Source organism: Oncorhynchus mykiss, chromosome 5 (assembly GCF_057628025.1).
Source record: "Oncorhynchus mykiss isolate SJ-2025 chromosome 5, ASM5762802v1, whole genome shotgun sequence".
NCBI classification, from domain to species: domain Eukaryota; kingdom Metazoa; phylum Chordata; class Actinopteri; order Salmoniformes; family Salmonidae; genus Oncorhynchus; species Oncorhynchus mykiss.
This window is the reverse complement of record NC_143026.1, coordinates 37,053,260-37,080,195: the sequence shown is the minus strand read 5'-3', so window position 1 is coordinate 37,080,195 and position 26,936 is coordinate 37,053,260. Positions and strand designations below refer to the sequence as shown.

At 43.2% G+C, this 26,936-nt stretch overlaps 1 protein-coding gene across 2 annotated transcripts; it reads left to right on the top strand.

Moving 5' to 3' along the window:
* On the top strand, positions 1-26,353 carry rab11fip1b (RAB11 family interacting protein 1 (class I) b). Of its 2 annotated transcripts, XM_036977391.2 has the most exons (6): positions 1-537; positions 14,970-15,409; positions 15,519-17,418; positions 18,860-20,485; positions 21,413-21,527; positions 25,726-26,353. In XM_036977391.2, the coding sequence occupies exons 1-6, from the start codon at positions 188-190 to the stop codon at positions 25,921-25,923; spliced, it is 4,629 nt and encodes a 1,542-aa protein (XP_036833286.2). In that variant the 5' UTR covers positions 1-187; the 3' UTR covers positions 25,924-26,353. The 2 variants fall into 2 exon arrangements, with proteins under 2 accessions (XP_036833286.2, XP_036833287.2); XM_036977392.2 differs by lacking the exon at positions 18,860-20,485.
* The last annotated feature ends 583 nt before the right edge of the window (positions 26,354-26,936 follow it).

Genomic DNA, 26,936 nt, shown 5'->3' with positions numbered 1-26,936 from the left:
AGCAAATAACCTGTCTCGCAAGAGTATTTCAACATACCACGCCCACTCAGCTGTTTCCTCAACCGTCCATAGGTAAAAGTTTTTCTCTGTCGCGCTACACTAACTTATCTACTTCTATGTAGCACACCAAAACGTTTCTAGACGTTATTCAGAGGCCCACTCGTCCAAACCTCCGCAGGTCTCAGCCATGTCTCTATCGGACCAGAGCCAACAGTGGTATCCCACCAGCGTACAGGTAACTGTGCTTCAGGCAAGAAGCCTGAGAATAAAGGGGAAAAATGGCACCAACGACTCATACGCCATCATGCAAGTGGCCAAGGATAAATTCGCTACATCGGTGGCAGAAAAGAGTGTGGCACCCGTGTGGAAAGAGGAGGCCACGTTCGAGCTGCCGCTCTTCCACAACGGTAACACAGAGAAGTGTACGTTGCATGTCCACGTAATGCACCGGGCTCTCGTGGGATCGGACAAGTTGCTCGGGCACGCAGTCATCAACCTGTTGGAGCTCAGCGAGGTTAAATCCCGCAATAAGACTGAGTGAGTGTTCACGTCTCTGTACAGTAATAATCACAGCTTTCTATTTCTACATTGCTCAAGAAAGTGTTTGCCGTTAGTAACACAATTCCTTTTTAAGTGGATAATCTCTGTAGTTGTGATAGCCTATTTAAGACATTGGAGCACCACAATGTCACAACTCCATTGGCCTTCAATAGGGGTTGTAATTATACAAGAAGAACAGGGACTGCTCCCATATTCCACTTGTGTAATAATCACCCAACTCAACATGCAACAACAATGTTATGTATTAATTACAACAATACAGTATAAGCGCAGGCTATAAGGCCTAAAGTGTTATCCCACAGGGTTTTACCCTGACAATTCACTCAGTAGAGTGCTACAACCAGTTGTTAGAGCCTATGGAATAATATTGATTGTTGCCCTGTTGCTTTTTAGTTCACTCCTCTTGCCTGCCTTCACCTCCCATTGAGTGACTCTGTTTGTTTTGACAGCCTACTGATTTAGCTCATAACAGTGTGGCATGCGAGCAGCACAACACCCCATTACCAATACCTCACAAATTGCCTGTCTCCTCAGTCATCAGTTCATAGCAGTGTTCTCTCCCTTTATGAATATCTGTTAAGGTTGAATATCTCCGAACCATTGGTTTGCAGTACTGAAGCCCTAAAAGGGGGGTTTGTTTGACTGTATACTGTATTTAGACTGTATTCATTTATGTTATAAAGAAGGTAATGTTATGTACATCAGTAAGTCTCAGGTGTTCATATATTATAATAACAGTCAAAACAATCCCTAATGTATAGTTTTGAACTGAACAATGAGGATTTGAGTCAACAGTAAAAGCCTCGGTCAAACAAAAGCTGAGCCTTGCGGTCGCCTGTTCTGTGACACTCTGTCCTGGAATAAAACACCCAGCTGAAGTCTGGAAGGAAATGAGGAGGGGGGCAGGAAGAGTCAACCAGGGGTCTCAGACCTGTGAGGTGTGTGTGGCCGTGAGTGCCCTCTTGGAGGTTACAAAAACAAAATGAACACAATGCTGTGACTGCAGCTTTTTATCTTCGGTGAAGCACTCAATGTGAAACAAAAAAGCAATAAAAAAAACTGACTGCTCACAGAATGACAAATATGATGAATAACTGTATGGGGGGAGAGAGAGCATCTCCTCACTATTACTGCAGCTTTGTTGTTGAGAGGACAGTGTGGGTAAATGTAGGGCAAGGTAGGTAGGGGTGGCAGCTTTCTTTGTTGTCCAATGTTATTATTAATTCACAGAAAAATAGAGCAATACATTTGGGAATCATACAAAAATGTAAAACAATGCGGTCAGGCTTGTTCAACATGTCCCTCTAGTCCAGGGCTCTCCGACCCTGTTCCTGGAGAGCTACCCTCCTGTAGGTTTTTGCTCCAACCCCAGTTGTAATTAACCTGATTCAGCTTAACAACAACAAATTATTAGAATCAGGTGAACTAGATTAGGGTTGAGTCAATTACTGTGAAATGTACATAGAGACATTCCATAATTGATGTAGATTACTGTGTGTGTTAACACGTTTTCTGTTTAGTTAACGCATCTCCCTTTGAGGGAGGCCATTGCGTCTAAAAAGAATACTGATCCAGTCTTGAATATTAGTCAGGTTCACACACCCTCCTTCCATGTTACGGAGTGACTGACAACACCCCAAAGACTCATCCTTTCCTTCTACACCTCCCTGCTAGTGTTTGGAATACTGAGCAAGCACGTCAGGGACATTCGTGCCCGCTTGTGGAATCTACTTAGGGGCCACATAGCAGTCACAGCTGTTATACTGTACGCAGTAGCTGCGTAGTTATGTAATCATTTTAAACCAACTCTCTGGCCTTAAGGCTGCACTATTACAAGCTGCATTGCCAAAGCAGTAAGGAATGGACACTTAAAGTAAGCCCACTTATTATTTCATCCCAATATAGCTCTGTAATTCAATTGACGTTAGACAACAAAGGACAGTTCATTCTTCTCTGTGGTGAAAATGTCAAGTTGTTTTGAAAGTTTCTCAGTGAACAGGACACACCCAGACAATCCTTGTAGTTGTTCACTGATTGGTGCCGGTGTGGACATCATGTCACACCTCTCAACTAGAGGTCGACCGATTATGATTTTTCAACGCCGATACCAATTATTGGAGGACCAAAAAAGTCGATACTGATTAATCGGACGATTTTTATATATATATATATATATTTTTTATTTGTAATAATGACAATTACAACAATACTGAATGAACACTTATTTTAACTTAATATAATACATCAATAAAATCAATTTAGCCTCAAGTAAATAATGAAACATGTTCAATTTGGTTTAAATAAAACAATTATGCTAAAACAAATTGTTGGAGAAGAAAGTAAAAGTGCAATATGTGCTATGTAAGAAAGCTAACGTTTCAGTTCCTTGCTCAGAACATGAGAACATATGAAAGCTGGTGGTTCCTTTAACATGAGTCTTCAATATTCCCAGGTAAGAAGTTTTAGGTTGTAGTTATTATAGGACTATTTCTCTATACCCTTTGTATTTCATATACCTTTGACTATTGGATGTTCTTATAGGCACTTTAGTATTGCCAGTGTAACAGTATAGCTTCCGTCGCTCGAACCAGCAACACAACAGCCACCATCGAAGTAGCGTTACCCATGCAGAGCAAGGAGAACAACTCCTAGAAGGCTCAGAGCAAGTGACGTTTGAAACACTATTAGCGCGCGTTAACTAGCTATCCATTTCACTTCGGTTACACCAGCCTCATCTCGGGAGTTGATAGGCTTGAAGTCATAAACAGCGCAATGCTTGACGCACAACGAAGAGCTGCTGGCAAAACGCCCGAAAGTGCTGTTTGAATTAATGTTTACGCGCCTGCTTCTGCCTACCACCGCTCAGTCAGATACTTAGATACTTGTATGCTCAGTCAGATTATATGCAACGCAGGACATGCTAGATAATATCTAGTAATATCATCAACCATGTGTAGTTAACTAGTGATTAGGATTGATTGTTTTTTGTAAGATAAGTTTAATGCTAGCTAGCAACTTACCTTGGCTTACTGCATTCGCGTAACAGGCAGTCAGTCTCCTTGTGGAGTGCAACGAGAGAGAGGCAGGTCGTTATTGCGTTGGACTAATTAACTGTAAGGTTGCAAGATTGGTGCCCCGAGCTGACAAGGTGAAAATCTGTCGTTCTGCCCCTAAACAAGGCAGTTAACCCACCGTTCCTAGGCCGTCATTGAAAATAAGAATGTGTTCTTAACTGACTTGCCTAGTTAAATAAAGGTATTTAAAAATAATATATTTATATATTATATATATATATATATATATATATATAATATATTTATATATTATATATATATATATATATATATATATATATTTTTTTTTTTTTTATCGTCAAATCGGCGCCCAAAAATACTGATTTCCGATTGTTATGAATACTTGAAATCGGCCCTAATTAATCGGCCATTCCGATTAATCGGTCGACCTCTACTCTCAACAGACCCCTTGTGAACAACACCCTGCTAGGGAAGGGCCGGGCATTGGAGAAGAACAAGAGGAGAAGTAACTTTACTGAACATCAGTGAAAAGGAAGTAAACTGGAGGGAGTTGACTAAGAACAGAATAGAACAGTAAATGAAAGGGTAATTTAGTATGAAAAGGCCCGGCGTCAGAGTATCATCTCAACGCAGCAGTCTCGCATGCCAGTGTGAAGTACACAACGTGCAGTACTACTGCTGCTCACAGGCATGATAGACTAATGGAAAGAGATGGAACACTGTGCGAGTCAGCATTTAGGCTATTGTTCTCTTTCAGCATATACTCTTCCTGTGTAACCCTGAATGGCTGATAAAACAAGGCCTTCCTTGACACAAACTGTTCTTATCACAATGTGCAGCTGAGTCTCTCCCCCTCATACACATGCACACACACATTCACTGAGAGAGAGACATAACTGGAAGCCAGCCTTTTATTCAAAATATGACCCCTATAATAAGGTTTGCAGATTAAATCGGTGTTTGGTGCAGTCAGTCTTATAAAGTATCTGTTTATGAACAGCCTTGTCCTTGACATAGTTATGCCACAGAGGAGGTACTCCATGTACCTTCATTGTGATAAAAAGAGCTGAAGGAAAAATATGCACAGATAAATGTGCTGCTAAGAACAGGGTTGGAGAGCCCTGCTCTATACCATTGAGTCAATTCCCGTGAAATGTACATAGAGAAATGACATTGTTGTATATTACTGTGTGTGAACAAGTTTTCTAGTTCTCTCGTTGAATGACAAACACTTAATTGAATAATAGTTTTGTACGAGCGAACAGCTGAAAAAAAAAAACCCTGCCGAAAACCCAAACCAAACAAGAACATCACAAAATTTCATCATAATATATGCGGGAACTGTTTCAACTGGGAAACATGCAATAGTCTTTACTGTTTTTCATCCTAAATTAAGTAACGTTCTTGTTAAGCCGGTTGCATGATTCCCAGTTGAAACAGTTTGTGCATGTGTTATGATTTGGTGACATTTTGGTGTTCCACATTTCTCAATTTTTTTTAGAGGCAAGTCAAAGTTTTATATAGCTAAAATCTACGCCCCTTCGTCATTGATTGGTCAACAATATACACTAGCAGGAGTGGGAACTGTGGACTGGATTCTTAAATTAAGTGTTTGTTGTCATTTAAGAACAAGGGACGACTAGTTTTCATGCAGATTTTGTCCCTTGAGAAATTCTGCAGCGAACATCTTCGTTAGATGTAAAATTGCGCGACTAAGCCCTCCCCTGCAAAAACGTCAAATCAATAAATCTGTAATGAATATTATCTCTGACTAATCCAGACTATTTTGAGGAAGTGTTCTCGGTTATGTTATTACTACGATGGCTGAAGAGGGACAACAATAATATTGGCGCTTTTTTTTAAACCGTTTTTCAACCGAAGCTCTTCAGAGTATGCGAGCACAGACATTCGCTTTGCCTAGTGGAGTTCTACCAGGAGCAAGCCGAACCGATCTATGCCGGTTATTAATTAGGCTGCAGGCTTATTTATTTCACAACTTCTTGAGAAATTTTACATCTCACTAAGCTGTCTCTAGGTATTTCAGTCCACACACAACATGTGACCATGTCTTATTTCGCTGCTATACACAGCACCAGGTGATGTGCACTGCACGCACACACTTAAGTCTGGTAAGTGGACACTCTTGAAAGTGGATATTGCTGTGTCTTGTGGTGTGTAAGGAGAGTGCTTCTTGGTTAGACTTTTAGAGTAAATCTAGTTTGGTTTTTGCATCTTTCTGATGACCTATGCAAAGATCCATCAGGATTTGCCATCTCCTTATATAGGATCAGACTTCTCATGCCCTATGTAAAGTCCATTCTCCATGATGATAATTGGTTTCATGCTACATGCTTTATCTGAGTAGGAGACAGTCTGGAGACAGGACTGAGGATCTCCACGGCGGATAGTTTTTTTCCCCTCTGTGTGACAGTGATAGGTTCATGTGACGTTGTTGTTATCTCTGACCTTTAGCTAAAATGCCAAACTTCAGCAGAATTTTTGTAATTTTCTTCTCAGACCTGAATTCTTCCCAGAGCTACTTTTATATGCCATCTTCATAGCCTCTCAACCTGTTTTTCGATGTCTGGTCAAAGGATGTCCATGGTAACTCATAAAAAATTATTCATACACCTTATGCATTGTATATAGTCCTATCAACCTTCGTTTTGAGTTCTTCAGAAAATGTCTTAAAACCAGTGAGCCGTGTTCAGGGAGTTTTCTTATTGTGTTCTACTGCTTTCTCAAGGTTGACGATGGTGTATCTGATTTCTGCGGCGGCCAAATCCAGACTTAGCCTCACATTCCAGAGTGTTTAACTTGAAAAACAAACCTATTATGTGCTCCCCCTCTCTGGTGGTTGGGACTTGACCGTGGCTTTACCAGCTCCCAAACAGACCGTGTAATGTTTGACTTAAAGCAGATAACTCAGTGTTACTGTTTACACCGCCTTCCTTCCAGTTCTCACTAGCTCCTGCCAGCTGCAGACAGCTTCTACCTCTCTCTGAAACAGATGCAGTTCATTCAGATTCATTCAGACATTTTTTTTTTCATTTTCTAAAGGACTAGTGGATTGTCTTTTGAAAAATAACATGTTTTATTTAAAGAGCAGTTTCAAACATTGGCACGGTATCTAGACATTGACACAGCACAAATATCCCTCTGGTAATGATTTCTTACTCTTAACTCTAAACTGTGTTTGTACAGTACCAGTCAGAAGTTGACACACCTACTTATTCCAGGGTTAATCTTTATTTGGACTATTTTCTACATTGTAGAATAACGATGAAGACATCAAAATAATGAAATAAGACATGGAGTTACGTTGTAGCCAAAAAAGTGTTAAACAAATCAAAATATATTTGAGATTCTTCAAAGTAGCCCCCGTTTGCCTCGATGACAGCTTTGCACACATGGCATTCACTCAACCAGCTTCATGAGGTAGTTTTTTCAACTGCAGTCGCAAAAACCATCAAGCGCTATTATAATACTGGCTCTCATGAGGACCGCCACAGGAAAGGAAGATCCAGAGTTACCTCTGCTGCAGAGAATAAGTTAATTAGAGTTACCAGCCCAAAAAAATGCTTCAAGTAACAGACACATCTCAACATCAACTGTTCAGAGGAGACTGTGTGAATCAATCCTTCATGGTCAAATTGCTGCAACAAAAAAAAACCTACTAAAGGACACCAATAAGAAGAAGAGACTTTCTTGGGCCAGGAAACACGAGCAATGGACATTAGACCAATGGCAATTTGTCCTTTGGTCTGATGAGTCCAAATTAGAGAATTATGGTTCCAACCGCTGTGACTTTGAGATGCGGAGTAGGTGAACGGATGATTTTCGCATGTGTGGTTCCCACCGTGAAACATGGAGGAGGTGTGAGGTTGCTTTTCTGGTGACACTGTCAGTGACTTATTTAGAATTCAAGGCACACTTAACCAGCATTCTGCAGGGATACACCATCCCATCTGGTTTGCACTTAGTGGGACTATCAACTGTTTTTCAACAGGACATTGCCCCAACACACCTCCGGGCTGTGTAAGGGCTATTTGACCAAGAAGGAGAGTGATGGAGTGCTGCATCAGGTGACCTGGCCTCCACAATCACCCGACCTCAACCCAATTGAGATGGCTTGGGATGAGTTGGACTGCGGAGTGAAGGAAAAGTAGCCAACAAGCGCTCAGCATATGTTGGAACTCCTTCAAGACTGTTGGAAAAGCATTCCATGTGAAGCTGGTTGAGAGAATGCCAAGAGTGTGCAAAGCTGTCATCAAGGCAAAGGGTGGCCACTTTGAAGAATATAAAATATATTTTGATTTAACACTTGTTATGCTTACTACAGGATTACATGTGTTATTTAATAGTTTTGATATCTTCACTATTATTCTACAATGTAGAAAATAGTAAAAATAAAGGAAAAACCCTTGAAAGAGTTTGTGTCCACACTTTTGACTGGTACTGTATATACCTGCTTCCCCATCAATTTAGTGAAGGGGGAACATGGACCTGAGAAATCAGCCTCAAATCTTGTCTGTGTGTGTTACTGATCTGACACATGTACAAGTAGGGTACATGTACAATGGGGACCATAAACTGTTGAATAGTAATGCCTCATTTTGCATAGTGTATTAATATAACATTTAGTACGTTTACATGCACACTAATAATTCAATATTAAACTGATTATGGCAGTAGGCTGAGCATGGCATTTGTCATGTAAACACCTTACTCTGCTTCTCTTAATCAGCCTAAAGTCATAATCACAGTCAGTATACGCCGATTGAACAACCAGGATTTGGGGCAATCTTTGGAATTATTAGTAAACACCTTGGTGTATTTGATCTGTGCATGTGCAAGCGTCCCTCTTTCGTGAGTTTGGTAAAACTGAAAGTATGCGTCTTAGAAATAGTTTTCACTTACAAACGTTATACGTCCCAACTCAGAATCAAATAGGCATCACAAAAGTAACATGGTTGCAGTAATAGAATGTTTATTTTGATTGGTGATTTTCTGCATTTCCCAAAGTCCCATCAGGTAACCTGATTTCAGATGTGTCCATGTAAACAGGATTATTAGGGAAATAATTATTCTTTCAAAGCATGTAAACATTTAAATTGAACTACTATATTAACCTGATTTATTCCTAATGGCCATATTCTTGTGTGCATGTAACCGTACTAATTACTAATGCATGATTTCCATGAGGATATGGAAAAGCGACATGGCAGCACATTTTTCGGTGCATATTTGTCTTCCGCTCTTTTTATCACAATGAAGGTACCTCCTCTGTGGCATAACTATGTCAAGGACAAAGCTGTTCATAAACAGATACTTTATAAGACTGACTGCACCAAACGCAGATTTAATCTGCAAACCTTATTATAGGGGCCATATTTTGAATAAAAGGCTGGCTTTCAGTTATGTCTCTCTCTCAGTGAATGTGTGTGTGCATGTGTATGAGGGGAAGAGACTCAGCTGCACATTGTGATAAGAACGGTTTGTGTCAAGGAAGGCATTGTTTTATCAGCCATTCAGGGTTACACAGGAAGAGTATGTGCTGAAAGAGCCATTAGAATAATAATAGCCTAAATGCTGACTCGCACAGTGTTCCATCTCTTTCCATTAGTCTATCATGCCTGTGAGCAGCAGTAGTACTGCACGTTGTGTACTTCACACTGGCATGCGAGACTGCTGCGTTGAGATGATACTCTGACGCCGGGCCTTTTCATACTAAATGACCCTTTCATTGACTGTTCTATTCTGTTCTTAGTCAGCGCCCTCCACCCAGCTAACGCCTCTACAGTTTACTGTAACTGTTGTAACTTCCTTTTTACTGACTTTAAGTTACTTCTCCTCTTCTTCTCGTTGAATGCATTCAGTTGTACAACTGACTAGGTATCCCCCTTTCTCCAATGCCCGGCCCTTCCCTAGCAGGGTGTTGTTCACAAGGGTCTGTTGAGAGGTGTGATGTGACGTCCACACAGGCATCTGTGAACAACTACAATGATTGTCTGGGTGTGTCCTGTTAACTGAGAAACTTTCAAAACAACTTGACATTTTCACCACAGAGAAGAATGAACTGTCCTTTGTTGTCAAACATCAATTGAATTACAGAGCTATATTGGGATGAAATAATAAGTGGGCTTACTTTAAGTGTCCATTCCTTACTGCTTTGGCAATGCAGCTTGTAGTAGTGCAGCCTTAAGGCCAGAGAGTTGGTTTAAAATGTTTGTTTACATAACTACTCAGCTACTGCATACAGTATAACAGCTGTGACTGCTATGTGGCCCCTAAGTAGATTCCACAAGCGGGCACGAATGTCTCTGACGTGCTTGCTCAGTATTCCAAACACTAGCAGGGAGGTGTAGAAGGAAAGGATGAGTCTTTGGGGTGTTGTCAGTCACTCCGTAACATGGAAGGAGGGTGTGTGAACCTGACTAATATTCAAGACTGGATCAGTATTTTTAGACGCAATGGCCTCCCTCAAAGGGAGATGCGTTAACTAAACAGAAAACGTGTTTACACACACAGTAATCTACATCAATTATGGAATGTCTCTATGTACATTTCACAGTAATTGACTCAATGGAATGGAGGGACAGGTTGAACAAGCCAGACCACATTGACCTTTTAAAAAAAGTTATTTTGTACATAATGTTGCTGCTACTGTCTCCTATGATCGAAAATAATTTCTGGACATCAGAACAGCGATTACTTACCTCGAACTGGACAAAGATTTTTTTAACTTAACTAGTCCGACGCAAAGGATATACTGCTTTGTCGGGAATGGGCCCAAATCCCTGTCTTTGTGTGAAAAGACAGAGAAAAAGGTTGCGGAGGTCGGGCTGCCTTTTGTAGTCGAGTGACTAAACCTCCACTACCATCTGTTCTATTGGCCAACATGTAATCATTGGAAAACAAAATTAATGATATACGATCTAGACTATCCTACCAACGGGACATTAAAAACTGTATCTTATGTTTCACCAAGTCGTGGCTGAACGCCGACACGGATAATATAGAACTGCCGGGATTTTTCATGCATCTGCAGAACAGAGAAACTACGGGGGCAGGGGTGTGTGTGTCTATTTGTCAATAACAGCTGGTGCGCAACGTCTACATTTTAAAGAAGTCTCAAGGTATTGCTTGCCTGAGGTAGTGTGATCTACAGTTTATCATAAAGTACTCTGTCTACCAAGAGATTTCTCATCTATATTATTCGTAGCCCGTCTATCACCACAAACCGATGCTGGCACTAAGACCGCACTCAAGCTGTATAAGGCCATAAGCAAACAAGATCATGCTCATCCAGAAGTGGTGCTCCTAGTGGCCAGGGACTTTAGTGCAGGCAAACAAATCTGTTTTACTTCATTTCTACCAGCATGTCACAGAGGGAAAAACAACTCTAGACCACCTTTACTCTACACACACAAACGCATACAAGGCTCTCCCTCGCCCTTCATTTGATTCATCCATTGGCATTGAGGAGTATACCACCTCAGTCATCGGCTTCATCAACATGTGCTTCGAAGACATCGTCCCCACAGTACATATCCCAACCAGAAGCCATGGATTACAGGCCACATCCGCATCGAGCTAAATGCTAAAGCTGCCGCTTTCAAGTAGCGGGACACTAATCTGGACGCTTATAAGAAATCCCGCTACGGACTCAGGCGACCCATCAAACAGGCAAAGCATCAATACAGGATTAAGATTGAGTCCTACCTACACCGGCTCTGACGCTCGTCGGATGTGGCAGGGCTTGAACACTATTATGGACTACAAAGGGAGACCCAGCCGCGAGCTGCCTGGTGACGTGTGCCTCGACAAGCTAAATGCCTTTTTATGCTCGCTTCGAGGCAAGCAACATTGAAGCATGCATGAGAGCACCAGCTGTTCCAGACGACTGTGTGATAACGCTCTCAGTTGCCGATGTGAGCAAGACCTTTAAACAGATCAACATTTCCAAAGCTGCGGGGCCAGACGGATTACCAGGACATGTATTCAAAGCATGCGCGGACCAACTGGCAAGTGTTTACAATTACATTTTCAACCTCTCCATGACCGAGTCTGTAATACCTACATGTTTCAAAAAGACCACCATAGTCCCTGTGCCCAAGGAAGCGAAGGTAACCTGCCTAAATGATTACCGCCCCATAGTACTCATGTTGGTAGCCATGAAGTGCTTTGAAAGGCTGGTCATAGCTCACATCAACAGCATCATCCCGGAAACCCTATACCCAATTCCAATTCACATACCACCCCAACAGATCCACAGATGACACAATCTCAATCGCACCCCACACTGCCCTTTCCCATCTGGACAAAAGGAACACCTATGTGAGAAATCTGTTAATTGACTACAGCTCAGCGTTCAACACCATAGTGCCCACGAAGGTCATCACTAAGCTAAAGACCCTGGAACTAAACACCTCTCTCTGCAACTGGACCCTGGACTTCCTGACAGGGCGCCCCCAGGTGGTAAGGTTAGGAAACAACACGTCTTCCACGCTGATCCTCAACATTGGGGCCCCTCAGGGGTGCGTGCTTAGTCCCCTCCTGTACTCCCTGTTCACCCACGACTGCGTGGCCATACACGACTCCAACACCATCGTTAAGTTTGCAGACGACACAACAGTGGTAGACCTGATTACCGACAACGATGAGACTATATGGAGGAGATCAGTGACCTGGCAGTGTGGTGGCAGGACAACAACCTCTCCCTCAATGTGAGAAAGACAAAGGATATGATCGTGGACTACAGGAAAAGGTGTGCCGAGAGTGTCGAGAGTTTTAAGTTCCTTGGTGTCCACATCACCAATTAACTTTCATGGTCCAATCACACCAAGACAATCTTGAAGAGGGCACGACAACACCTTTTCCCCTCAGAAGACTGAAAAGATTTGGCATGGGTCCCCAGATCCTCAAAAAGTTAAACAGCTGCACCTTTGAGAGCATCCTCACCGGTTGCATCACCGCCTGGTATGGCAACTGCTCGGCCTCTGACATAAGGCGGTACAAAGGGTAGTGTGTACGGCCCAGTACATCACTGGGGCCAAGCCTCCTACCATCCAGGACCTATATACTAGGCGGTGTCAGAGGAAAGCCCAGAACTTGGGAAAGCCCAAGTCATAGACTGTTCCCTCTGCTACCGCACGTGAAGTGGTAATCCTAGCGCCAAGTCTAGGACCAAAAGCTCCTTAACAGCTTCTACCCCCAAGCCATAAAACTGCTGAACAGTTCATCAAATCGCCTCCCAGACTATTTACATTGACCCCCCCCCCCCTCTCTATTTGTTTTTACACTGCTGCTATTTATTATGTATGCATAGTCACTTTACCCCCACCTACATGTACAAATTACCTTGACTAACCTGTACCCCCGCACGTTGGCTCGGCACCGGTACTCCCTGCATATAACCTTGTTATTGTTATTTTATTATTTTTTAGTTTATTTACTAAATATTTTCTTAACTCTATTTCTTGAACTGCATTGTTGGTTAAGAGCTTGTAAGAAAGCATTTCACGGTAAGGTGTTGTATTCGGTGCATGTGACAGAGTTGGATTTGTTTTACGTTGTTGTACAATTCCCAAATGTATTGCTCTATTTTTCTCTGAATGAATAATAACATTGGACAACAATGAAAGCTGCCACCCCTACCTACCTTGCCCTACGCTTCCCCATGCTGTCTTCTCAACAACAAAGCTGCAGTAATAGTGAGGAGATGCTCTCTCTCCCCCCATACAGTTATTCATCATATTTGTCATTTTATGAGCAGTCAGTCTGTTTTTTATTGCTTTTCTGTTTCACATTGAGTGCTTCACCGAAGATAAGAAGCTGCAGTCACAGCATTGTGTTCATTTTGTTTTTGTAACCTCCAAGAGGGCACTCATGGCCACACACACCTCACAGGTCTGAGACCCCTGGTTGACTCTTGCTGCCCCCCTCCTCACTCACTTCCTTCCAGACTTCAGCTGGGTTGTTGCGGAACAGGCGACCTCGGGCCTCATGGGTTTTGCTTGACAGACTTTTAATGCTGACTCAGCTCTGCATTGCTTAGTTCTAAACTATAAATGAATGGTTGTTTTGACTGTTATTCCATTATATGAACAGCTGAAACATACAGATGTAGGAACAGTACCTTCTTTATAACTGAATACATACAACAGTGATTTCTTGAGGGTCATTGAACCAATCAGCATGGACGACAAGAAATTACTTGATGCAGTCCTTACGATGTGAGCCTTTCTTTTGTACTCTGACCTTCTTTTTCCCAGAAGGCATCTTCTACACAAGTGAAACAGACTAGGTGTAGAGGAACTTGTTTTGTGATATTCTGATTATATTTAATATACTGCATTCATTAAAAAAAAAGTGCCTGGGGATTTTGTAAGTGATTCATTAAATATGAACCTAAATTGAGTGTAATCTTAACAGACTCCAACTATATTTTACCTGCATAGCCTGTAGCTATGATCACTCATAGAACCCTCCAATGTAAAGTCCATTAATTCAGTTTAGAAATTCACATTGCAAAATGATTTCATTCCCGGAACCTGGTCCCCCACCCATTTCCACTGCTGGCCTGTAGTAGCCTATACAGTAAATTTTTAAGGCATGGTGTTCAGTCTTAACATACAACAGAAGTGTGCTGCAACTTAGTAGGACGGCAAGGATGAAATTGTCTTTCTTTCTATGGTGACCATTTAGTATGAATCATAATGCCCACTGACTCTCAAGATCACTTACCGCATCATCGGTCATTTCCCCTGGCTCCTCCACCCTTGGGCCTCTCCAAAAAATAATCACTGTTTCCATGGAAGGACTCTTAACATTTGAAAGGAAAAATAGCAGCAGCCCCAACTTACTGGAATTATTCTCTTGGCTATGATAAAACCCTTGGAACCAATAGGATTAGAGGTCAACAAATAAGGGGGAAAATACAGCCTTGAATAAAGCCATGCTATGGGTGACAGCTTTCTTTATTTGTGATAGCTAACAACATGTAGACACTATATATTTTTAGAACTGGAGGTGAGGCCCAGGGACTGCTGAACACATGACACTTATTTGATCATCAGCCTTCCTCTGCTTATGCATGCTGTGGTTGTTCAGACAGATCAGTCTGCTAAGTGTGCGTTATCTGAAAAGAGTGGTGAATGCCTACACATTTCTAGTTATTTCTGAGTGCCCTTACAAGTTATTGGAGGAGCTCAGTAGACATCTAAACAAATAAAACATTACCTTGGTTCTTTCTTTCACTGCCTCACATTCATAGACCTTGTTCTTGAGCCATCTCTCTGATAAGAACAGCATGTGTTTCATACCAATTCAATGAAACTATTTGATAAACAATAGACTTTCTCTCAACAGATGGCATAAGCTGTTGGATAAGGCAGGCAAGCCAGACAAAGACAGGGGAGAGGTGCTGGTGGACATCCAGTTTATGAAGAACAACCTGACCGCCAGCATGTTCGACCTCTCTGCTACAGACAAGCCGCGCTCCCGCCTGGGCAAGTTCAAGGACAAGGTTCGAGGCAAGAAGAAGGAGGGTCTGTCGGACTCAGCGTCTGCCGTGGTGCCGTCCTTCACCCAGGTTCTGACGGACAGCGAGGGAGAGGGGGAAGGGGAAGGAGGTGCAGACAAAGAAGAGAAAAAGAAGAAAAACAAGCTGAAGTCTCTGTTTTCCCCCAAGTCTAATCTGCAGCGTCACGGACTGTCTCAATCCATGTCTGTCCTGGGCCCTCTGCCGGAGAAGGACTCCTCACTGAGTGGCAGCCCCTCCTCAGGCCTCAATGAGGACTCCTCTGAAGGTGAGCATCATCACAGACTGGCCTTCCATTTTAAATATAGCAATCTATTAGAAAACTTGTTACACTGTGTTTACAAATCAACCCCCCCCCCCTTCTTTCTCATCCACAGGTAAAAATAAATTCAAGTTTCTGACCCATAAGCGCACAGGCAGTTCCGACAGTAAGGCCTCTCAGGGCTCCCTGTCTCTAGGGCGCTCTAAGATCCATGCCCCGCTTGCAGAGCAGAGTAACCTGTGCATCAACGGCAGTCACTTGTACACAGAACATCCCCATCCCCGGAGCGCGCGCACCGGCTCCACCTTTAGCCTTGCCAGCTCAGGCCATGGTTCCATGGAAGACCTACGCAGGGCCCAGGGCCGTAAGAGCTCCAGCACCTCCATGGACTCTCTCACGGCCCTGAAGCAGCCCTCACCCTGGGCAGAGGGGGAGAGCAGCAGGGCAGAAGAGGAGGAGGAGGAGGAGGAAGAAAGAGTTAAGATGGACGAGATGAAGAGAAAGGAAGAGCAGGAGAGAAAGAAGTTAGAGGAAGAGAGGATGAGGAAGGAGGAACAAGAGAAAAGGAGGATTGGGAAGGAGGTAGAAAGACTTAGGTTTGAGGAGGAAGAGAAAACAAGGAAGGAGGAGCAGGAAAACAGAAAGAGGATGGAGGAGGAGGAAAAGATTAGGGTTGAGGAGGAAAGTAGAATGATGGAAGAGAGGAAGAGGAGACTGAAGGAGGAGGGAGAGGAGAGGGTAAAGAAGAAAGAACAGGAAATGATTAGGTTACAGGAGGAACAAGAGAGGTGGGAAGAAGAGGAAAGGATGAGGCGAGAAGAGCATGAAAGAATGAAGAGGGAGGATAGACTGAGGAAAATGAGGGAGGAGGAGGAAAGATTGAAGAGGGAGAAAGAGGAGCGTATTAAGGAGGAGGAAGAAAGGATTAGGAGAGAACAAGAGGAAGATATGCAAAGAAGGGAGGAACGGCAGAGGAAGATGAGGGAGGAGGAAGAAAGACTAAGGATGGAAGAGGAGATGCGGGAGGAAGAAGTAAGAGTGAAGAGAGAGCAGGATAGGCTGAGAGAGGAGGAGAGAAGAGTGAGGGAGGAGGAAGAAAGAGTGAGGAAGGCCAAGGAGGAAGATAGGCTGAGAGCGGAAATGGGGATAAAGAGGACAGAGGAGGAAAGAATTAAGAGGGAAGAGGAGGATAGGCTGAGAAAGGAGGAAGAGGAGAGGAAGATCAGGAAGGAAGAAGAGAGGATAAGGATATTAGAGGAGGAGATGTTGCGGAAGGATGAAGAGCAGAGGAAGATCAGGAAGGAGGAAGAGAGGATAAGGATATTAGAGGAGGAGATGTTGAGGAAGGATGTAGAGCAGAGGAAGATCAGGGAGGAGGAAGAGAGGATAAGGATATTAGAGGAGGAGATGTTGAGGAAGGATGAAGAGCAGAGGAAGATCAGGAAGGAGGAAGAGAGGATAAGGATATTAGAGGAGGGGATGTTGAGGAAGGATGAAGAGCAGAGGAAGATCAGGGAGGAGGAAGAGAGGATAAGGATATTAGAGGAGGAGATGTTGAGGAAGGATGAAGAGGAGAGGAAGATCAGGGAGGAGGAAGAGAGGATAAGGAGATTAGAGGAGGAGAGGCTGAGGAAGGAGGAAGCAGAAACAATGAGGCTTGAAGAAGAAAGGGGCAATGAACAGGAGAGGAGTGATAAGGAGCAGAAAGAAATATTTAGGGTAGAGGAAGAAAATATGAAAACAGAGGAGTTGAGACAGGAAGAGAAAAGGAGAAATGCACAGATGGAGGAAGAGCAAAGGCGTGAGGAGGCGAGGGCACCGTTGGAGGAAGTTGAGAAGCAGATGGAGCAGTATAGCGAGTCAAAGGTCACCGTGTGCAATAATCCTTTTGAGGAAGTCTCTCCCACCAGTTCATTTGATGACAGCTCTTCAAATAATCTGTTTGAGGAGAACCCTATGACCACTACTGGACCCATCAGCTGCCGGATAAATAAAGTATCAGCAGTCAAGCCAAGGTCAGTCACATACACACACTGTCTCAGTTCCCTTTGCCAGAATTCCATTAGCCCTTGGGTGCCATAAATTATGGATGCACTATTTATTTAGTCTCCAAAAGCAGCAGGGGGAAAATACCCAAGTGTCTTCTGGAACCCCCTGAGATCTCTCCTTTCATCCACACACACTAACTTTCCCTCTCTCAAATCCTCAGATTCTCTGATTCAGATATCCCATTTCATCTTCTAACAAAATAATATCAATAATGCTAACATTCTCTTTCCTCTGGGTGGCACAAGTCAGATTTATGTGGAAAACCTACCAACTTGTCTGAGACTTTTATACCACCAGTTAATCAAGGGAGGCAACAAGTCCAATGTATGGACATGGCACGGTGTGGCGGATTGCAGAGACTCGGCTGGATGGAATTGGGTTGGTTTTATTGGATCCTTACTGCTTTGGTACAAAATTGAGATTTGATCAGAACACCTGTTTCCTTATCAAATACTTTGGTACAGGGTGACGCTCTGTAGAGAATATTAAGTTCATCTCCGTGTGTTGGAGTCATGGCCGTTTGGTGTCAAGCGAGATGCCCTGGTATCTGTTGGCCTGCGGTGTATGACACTACTCTCACATGCGCATCTCATTAAAGCACAATCCCCTGAAGTGCTATGACACCGTCATGAAAATTGCAGTGCAGTGGAAAATGTGGTTGTGCGTGTTCGCGTTGGAAACCTTTGGCTCAGCTAGGATTGGCTGCTCCTCCCATGAATCACACCTTGCTATACAGTTTCTACAGATGCCATATTAAAAGCGTTACAGTGAGACACAAAGCATTAGGTGATTGCTCAAGTTTTTAACTAGGGCGTTGTTGTTGAATGACTCATGAGAGTATGTATGCTGATGAGGATGAAACAAACCAACAGGATGATTTGACTCGGTGTATTCAAGCAAGGCTGTTTGGTCATGTGAACAGTTCACGGTTCAGAGGCTAGAAAAATGATTTATATTTTTTATTTCTCCTTTTGGTGTATTGTTTCATTCATGTTTGGTTATTTTAAATCTACAGGTAAAACCTTTCCGTGCCTTAGTGTGTTTGTGTTACTAACCTAAACATTATAACTAACCTTCATGTCCCTCTCATAATAAAATGAAATCCCACCCTTTCTCCCATGTTCTTGTCTGGTGAGTTATGAGCAACTAATAACAACTTTGTTATATAACACCTCTGTAGTTTGTAGTTTACAGTGACTACCTCTCTGCTAACTGGAATGTGTGTGTGTTTGGATTCCAGCAAGACTTTCATAGCATTTCGTCATTTAGCTTTAGAAACAAATTCTATGTACTTCAAAAAGTTTTGAAGGTTTTTCCATTTTCAATGTTTGGTAGTTAGACCTTGTCATCAGCAACAACAACAAAAAATCTCACTGCACCCTCCCCTTCCTAACCCTGCTCTTCCAGACCCTCTTCATGGGGGAACCCTTCAAAGCCTGCTATATCTTCCAACCCCTTCTTATCGTCCTCGTCTCCTGAACTGGAGAGTTCTATGGACTCCCCCAGAGGCGCAAGGGAAAATAGAGACGCTATTGACCCGTCTACTAATCTGATGGAGAAGAAAGACCCTGCCCCTGTGGCTGCCATCAACCAGCCCTGGGCTCGTAAGGACAACTGGTCTAGTAAATCTCATTGTGCCACACCTACCCTTGCTAAAACAAAGCCAACAAAACCGCCCCCTCCCCTCAGATGTCAATCTTCCACGGCATTGGTGGGAAGTGGGGATGACCAGGGGAGTGTTAGTGGTAAGGACCATTCCAGTGTCAGACAGGATAAGGGCCCTGCTCCACTGCCTCCAGACAACCAGCGATGGGCTCATAAGGACAACTGGCCCAGTAAGTCCAACCCTGGTTCTGCCACTCCTACCCTCACCCAAAAACCGCCAACAAAACCGCAGCCTCCTCCAAGACGCCACTCTGCCACGTCATTGGTGGGAAGCGAACATGACCTGCACTTAAATGAGAGTGTTAGTCAGGATGATTCCGGTGTCAGGAGGGACAAGCGTCCTGCTCCACTGCCTCCTGACAGACCAAACCAGGCTCCAAGCCAGACACAGAGTATGACCAGTGTGAATCAGGGACATAAGGACAGAGTGGGTGCCTCCATGTCCAAAGTTTCTCAACGTGTGGTACAGATGATCACGCCACTGAGATCTTCCTCCGCAGCTACAACAGAGCACATCAGTGGAGGCCAGAGCTCTACCCACCATGGGAACCAAGCAGAGAAACCCATGCCATCAGCCACTGGGGGGTTGGTGGTTGTGAAACACAATAAAGGTCCAGCACCCTCCAGGCCCCAGCACCTTCCAGGGAAGACAATGCCAACAGTTGATGTGTTAGATGAGCAATCAAATACTGAGGAACATGACTCTTCGGTTGAGTTTGGTCCAAATAATCCCTTTGCAGAAGACTGCAGAATGGAGAAGTCCTCTGGATGTGGTGTAGAACAGAGTCTAACTGGTGAGCGCCAGGGGAGCCCGCACTCTCACAATCAACAGAGTTGTACCTCCACAGATGCAGATCTAGGTCCGTTTCAGAAGCGTGTGGTTGGGGACACAACTGAGCTTCCAACGCCAGATGTTCTGCCAGCCGAGGATGTCTCCTGTCCCACCAAAAGCACATCAGCGAAGCGGGCCCGTGCTCCCTTGCCTCCAGTGAAGATAACATCCACCTTTAGAGAGGAGGGAGCTGGTAAACAGAGTTCTGGAAAACTACAAAGCCCAGGGGCTCCCACTTCGAGTAAGCTTTCCTCAGGTAACTGGGTAAAAAAGCAGAATGGCGGGGTGGGTGTGGCACTACCATGTGTTACACTTGCCCAGCCCCCATGTTTCCCCTCACCTGCCCCCTCCTCCATACCCCACCCCGAGCCCCTGAAGGGATCAGGGGGCAGGAGAGACTGTTCTCCCCAGACAACAAGCTCTGTCCCTGGCCAGAAGACCCTGCTTCATGCTGGAGCTCTGCCCTCCATTACAGAGCAGTACAGTGGAGAGGAGGCAGGAGGGAGAGGGGACAGGTCTGCCTCAAGCACACGCAGGTGAGAGAGAGATCTCAGCCTTTTCCTGTAGCATGTAGCAGCTATGTGCTGTCCACCAAACCTCTCCTGTAGAATGTACTGTGGTTAGAATTACTAAACCTCCCCAGTCGATTGTAAAATGCACTGTTCCAGAACACTTCATGAATGTGACCCTTTATAAAACTCTTCTACTCTCTTATCAAATGTTTAGCTGCACTTTCCTGAATTAAATCACTAACTTATGACTAGGTTGTATTTGCAATACTTTCAAAAATTGTGCAAAGGAAATCATAGCTGGTACTCTTTTAAAAATGACTATACTATAATTATTATGGAGTTTAACATAAAGCAAAAGGAACATAGCTCCCCAGAGCAATTAGCAGTATATTATGTCATCAAAGAGCACTTAGCTACTAATTACTGCAGATTTAATTTATTTTCTGCTAGTTGTTTAATTGTGATGTCATTCACACAATGCCCTCAGCCAGTATGAATCACGTCTATAGAAATGCCAGCCTTTGTAGCTTTCATTGCTTTTTGTCATATTATTCTTCCTGTAGAATCTGACAAAGCTCAGTGGAGCCTGTAAAATGCCATTACTCAGACTGTGCGTACACTGTGGATCTTCTGCAGTCTAACCTTATCTAAGAGAGAAAGAATAGATACTCTTGTCATTGTGTCATATATGGTGGGAATGAGTCAATTGTGAAGACGAACCCTGCTCGGATTTCTTGTCTAACTGATCAAACAAATCGTTTCCCACTGTTGGCAGCAAGCTTCAACTCTTTTTTCTTCTTCTGTGCTATGAGACATTTAATAATCAGACCTGCTTTTTGAGAAAAGGCATTTATTCGGATATCCCCTACATCCACATGCTGCATTCTCTAATAACAATACTTTTCAGAAAAGTTTGAGTGTCTCTTACTCTCTCTGTCTATCTCGATTCAGGCCACACCCAGTAAAGCCCTTGAGTTCCTTGGAAAACCAGCCAGCTTCCAACATCCATGAGGGACAGGCTGGCAAATCTACAGGGATCCTCGGTGGCCTTCAAGAGAAGATAAAGGTACTTTAAAGGAATATATTGTCAGGTCCATAATTATTGGCACCCTTGATAAAGATAAAATAAATAATACAAATACTGATATGTATTTTATACTAATAAGCTTGCTCAGAGAGATTTTGTTTAACAAAATAATTGTCACCTATTTTCAATACTTCGGCACCCTCCCCTTGCGAGGATAATGAGGCTTTTTCAAAAAAAAAATATGAGATTGGAGAACACGTTGGGCGGGATCTTAGACCATTCCTCAATACAGAATCTTCCCAGATCCTTGATATCCTTTGTCTGTGCTTGGACTGCCCTCTTCAATTCAAACCACAGGTTTTCAATGGGTTCCAAGTCCGGAGACTGAGATGGCCATTGAAAAATGTTGATTGTATAGCCAATTAACCATTTCTTTGTCGATTTTGATCAGCGCTTGAGGTTGTCTTGCTGGAAGATATACTTGTGGCCAAGTTTTTTGGCTAAAATGTCCTAGTACTGTGTAAAGTTCATGATGCCGTTGACCTTAACAAGAGCCCCAGGACCAGTAGAAGCAAAATAGTCCCATAACATCATAGATCCACCACCATATATTGCTGTAGGTATGAAGTACTTTTCTGCATACAGTGTATGCTTCGGTCATCTGACCACTAACTTGTGACTAGGTTGTATTTGCAATACTTTAAAAAATTGTGCAAAGGAAATCATAGCTGGTACTATATTAATTATTATATTATTATTATGGAGTTTAACATAAAGCAAAAGGAACAGTATAGTAACAGTATATTATGTCATCAAAGAGCACTTAGCTACTAAGTAATTAATGCAGATGTCATTTTTCTCTGCTAGTTGTTTAATTGTGATGTCATTCAGACAATGCCCTCAGCCAGTATGAATCAGACAGAAATGCCCACTTTTGTAGTTTTCATTGTTTTTTTGCGCCTGGGCTGGAACAATACATTATGGCCAATGACATGGTGATTTGTATTTTTAATGATTTCATGTCAGTTGACAACTCAGCCAAATGTAAACTAAAAACTAGATGTTGAACTGATTCTCTATGTAGGATATTACATTATGTTAGCCAGTGTAAAGGACGTCACGCCGCTTCCTTAGCAAGTACCACTTCCTCCTGATTCGTCTCACACAGGGGCTCAATCCCAAAACCACGTGACCTCAGTGAGACAATTCAGACATGGCATGTGTACGTGTGCCATTCAGAGGGGGAATGGGTAAGACAAAAGATGTACAGTTGAAGTCGGAAGTTTACATACACCTTAGCCAAATACATTTAAACTCAGTTTTTCCACAATTCCTGACATTTAATCCTCGTAAAAATTCCCTGTCTTAGGTCAGTTAGGATCACCACTTTATTTTAAGAATGTGAAATGTCAGAATAATAGTAGAGGGATTTATTTCAGCTTTTATTTCTTTCATCACATTCCCAGTGGGTCAGAAGTTTACATACACTCAATTAGTATTTGGTAGCATTGCCTTTACATTGTTTAACTTGGGTCAAACGTGTCAGGTAGCCTTCCACAAGCTTCCCACAATAAGTTGAATAAGGTGAATTCTGGCCCCTTCCTCCTGACAGAGCTGGTGTAACTGGGTCAGGTTTGCCTCCAAACTTCCGACTTCAACTGTAGATATGTATAGGGGTAAGGTGATTAGGCATCAGGATATATGATAAATAGAGTAGCGGTACAACCATATGGTTGTATGTATGTGTATTGAGTCAGTATAAATGTGACTGCATGTTATGTGTGTCTTGTAGTTTCAGTGTGCATAGAGACAACAACAGAAATACAAGGGTCAACTCAGTCTGTGTAGCCACTCTGTTAGCTATTTAGCAGTCTTATGGCTTGGGGATAGAAACTGTTCAGGAGCCTTTTGGTGTCAGACTTGATGCACCGGTACCGCTTTCTGTGCGAAAGCAGAGAAAACAGTCTATGGGTGGCTGGTATTTTACACCACCTGATATAGAGGTCCTCGATGGCAGGGAGCTTGGCCCCAGTGATGTACCGGGTTGTCGGCAACAACCTCTGAAGCACCATGCGACCAAGGGTGGTGCTGTTGCCATACCAAGCAATGATGCAGCCAGTTAAATGCCTAGTACAATAAAGGTTAAATAACAAACATATTTTAAAAAGTCCAGATGCTCTCAATGGTGCAGCTGTAGAACCTTTTGAGGATTTGAGGGCCCATGCCAAACCTTTTCAACCTCCTGAGGGGGAAGAGGCGCTGTCACACCTTCACAACTTTACGTGTGTGAGTGAACTATTTAATTTCCTTAGTGATTTAGACACCAAGGAACTTGTAGCTCCTGGCCCGCTCCCCTACAGCCCCGTCGATGTGTATGGGGCTGGCCAGTTTCCTGTAGTCCACGATCAGCTCCTTGGTCTTACTGACGTTGAGGGACAGGCTGTTTTCCCAGCACCACATTGTCATGTCGTCAGCAAACTTGATGATGGTGTTGAAGTTGTGTGGGTCCACGCAGTCATGGGTGAACAGGGAGTACAGGAGGGGACTAAGCGCACACCCCTGTGGGGCCCCCGTGTTGAGGGTGAGCATGGCGGAGGTGATGTTGCCGACCCTCACCAGCTGGGGTTGGCTCTTCAGGATGTCCAGGATCCAGTTGCAGAGGGAGTTGTTCAGTCAATGAACAGCTTTCTCACATAACTTTACAACTACTTTGCAAGGTTAGGGGAAGGGGAAGCTAACATGCTAAGTAGTTGCAAAGTAGCTAAAAAGTAGTTGCAAAGTTACTAATTAGCTTAAATGCTAAAGTTGTCCATGATGAGATTTGAACAATGTTAGATGTTCGCGTTATACACTCGACCAACCACCTTACTTTCATTTTTGCCTTAAGCAACGTGTCTTATGTAACCGTACCAATTGTAACATATACGAATTTCAGTGTCCCGGATTTACATTTACTATGGTACATCTAGTCCGAGACCAGGCTGCTAAGACGTCTGTCCTCAAAACAGTTTATGGACTTGGGCTCATGTATAACGCATTTAATGAACTTACCCTGTCTGAGTGTAGCCTATGTCTTGCAAGATCACATAGGCCTAATGATTTAATTAGTATTTACATAACAGACCTGAATATAACAGCGTAGTAGTAGGCCTATATTACTGTTACACCAAAAACACCTGTCATTTTTTGACTTTTAGGGTTCTGGCTGAAGTCACTCTTTCTTTTCCCTCATGCGGCCAAAACTCAACTGAGCACGCAACTTGGCAGGATGTATAGCCAGTCTATGCTAGCTGTGCCATTCGAAATCCTGTTTCAAGTTCAGGCTCTGTCAAAGCCGGCTGTGACCGGGAGACCCATGGGGCGGTGTACAATTTGGCCTAGCGTTGTCCGGGTTAGGGGATGGTTTGGCCGGCAGAGATGGTCTTGTCCCATCGCACCGACTCCTGTGGCGGGCTGGGCACGCTGACACGGTCACCAGGTGTACGGTGTTTCCCCTGACACATTAGTGCGGTTGGCTTCCGGGTTAAGCGGGCATTGTGTCAAGAAGCAGTGCGGCTTGGCTGGGTTGTTTCGGAACACACGGCTCTTGACCTTCGCCTCTCCCGAGTCTGTGCAGGAGTTGCAGCGATGGGACAAGACCGTAACTACCAATTGGGGAGAAAAAGGGCAACAACAAAAAGAATTAGAATAATTTATTGAGACAATATGTGTGGGCATAGGCAGACGTTGCAATTGGAGGATGCGTTATTCTATATTCTAGAATGCATCTGTTAGTCATTTCTCAATCAGTCGTCATTTAAAAAAACATGCATTTCCGCACCTAAAGGAAGGGCACCACACCCCTCTGTATGTGTACTGAATAATCAGACCCCATTGTGTCTAAGAAAAAAGATGCTATCTAGAACCTAAAAGGCTTCTTCGGCTGTCCCCATAGGAGAACCCTTTGACGAACCCTTTTTGGTTCCTTTGACAGACATCATCAGTGCCCAGGGAGCAGTTGTTGTTTGGGGGTTAACTGCCTTCCTCAGGGGTAGAATGGAAGATTTTTCACCTTGCCGGCTTGGGGATTCAAACCAGTGACTTTTTAGTTACTGGCCCAACGCTCTTAACCACTAGGCTACCTGCCGCCAGACATTATAGATAATTCATGGCATATATTATCCTTAGAGAAGTCTATGGAAAAATATAAATGGCACTGAATGATTGTACCACCTCCATTGCCTCCCTTTCCTTCTAGGTCAAAGACACAGGGGTCAAAGGTCCCTACTCCCAGCTGACCCAGGAAGAGCTGATCTCCCTGGTGCTAAAGCAGCAGGAGCAGCTCTCCAAAAGGGACGATAAGATTAAGGAGCTGGAGCAGTACATTGACAACCTGCTGGTGCGCATCATCGAGGAGCAACCCAGTATCCTGATGACCATGAACTCACTCAAATGAGTGTTCCTAATCATTCAGAGCAGGGCTTTACTAAAATGTGTATCTTCCTCAATGCACATGTATTGGGCTGGTTGAATATTTCAGTCTGAATTCACCTGACACCCATGTACAGTATACCATACCAAGCACTGGCTTTCTGTTTCTACTGAACAGGTGCACTTTTGTTCATTACATTTTGATTGTTGACTATTTGATTGCTCATTACATTTTGACTGAAGGATTTCTTAACTTTATGGTGTGTAAAGACAGTATAAGAACAACAAAGCACAAGTTTAAATAGGCCTGTGGGAAGTTGCCTTACGTTTTTGACAGTTTGATTTTTCTTAGTATTAATGTTTTGATTTTCTTGCGATGAGTATCATATGAAGGTTATATCCAGCGCAATGACACTGAAGAATGAATTGAATAATAAATAATGAAAGCTCCAACAGAACAGTGGAGTTTGCATATTTGGTAACACTTTATGTAAAGCAGACAGACCGGCATAATAAGGTGTCATACATGCTTATGACAAGTATTACAATGAATTATAATCACATAATGAGTAATACCTGTTGGTAAAGTGTTTGTATTGCTTGTCTATGAGGTACATATATATTATTCCCTGATACTGTATAACTCGTATAAATGTTGTACATATTGAGATGTCCTTTTCCTATTGTCAACTTCATGTTGAATCACTTTGAGGAGGAAATAACTGATAAGTTGCTGGTCTTAAGAGATAAACATGGATTGATAATTATTACAATTTAGTCTACAGATAAGCAAGGTTTACTGGGAAGTGTGGACTGCAATGAATCTAGAGTGCATTAATCAAAAGGCAATCTCACTGACAGGTGCACCTCTGGAAACAAATTGCATGGGTGTAACCTATAGACACTGTTCAAAGTGGCATTTCCTTGTGAAGAAAGCTATTGAAATTCAGAGACTTTTCTTAAACCAGCTACCACTGGCCATAGGTAGATACTCTGACACATCTTGCTACTTACTGTATGTTGGTCTGCCTTTGGTCA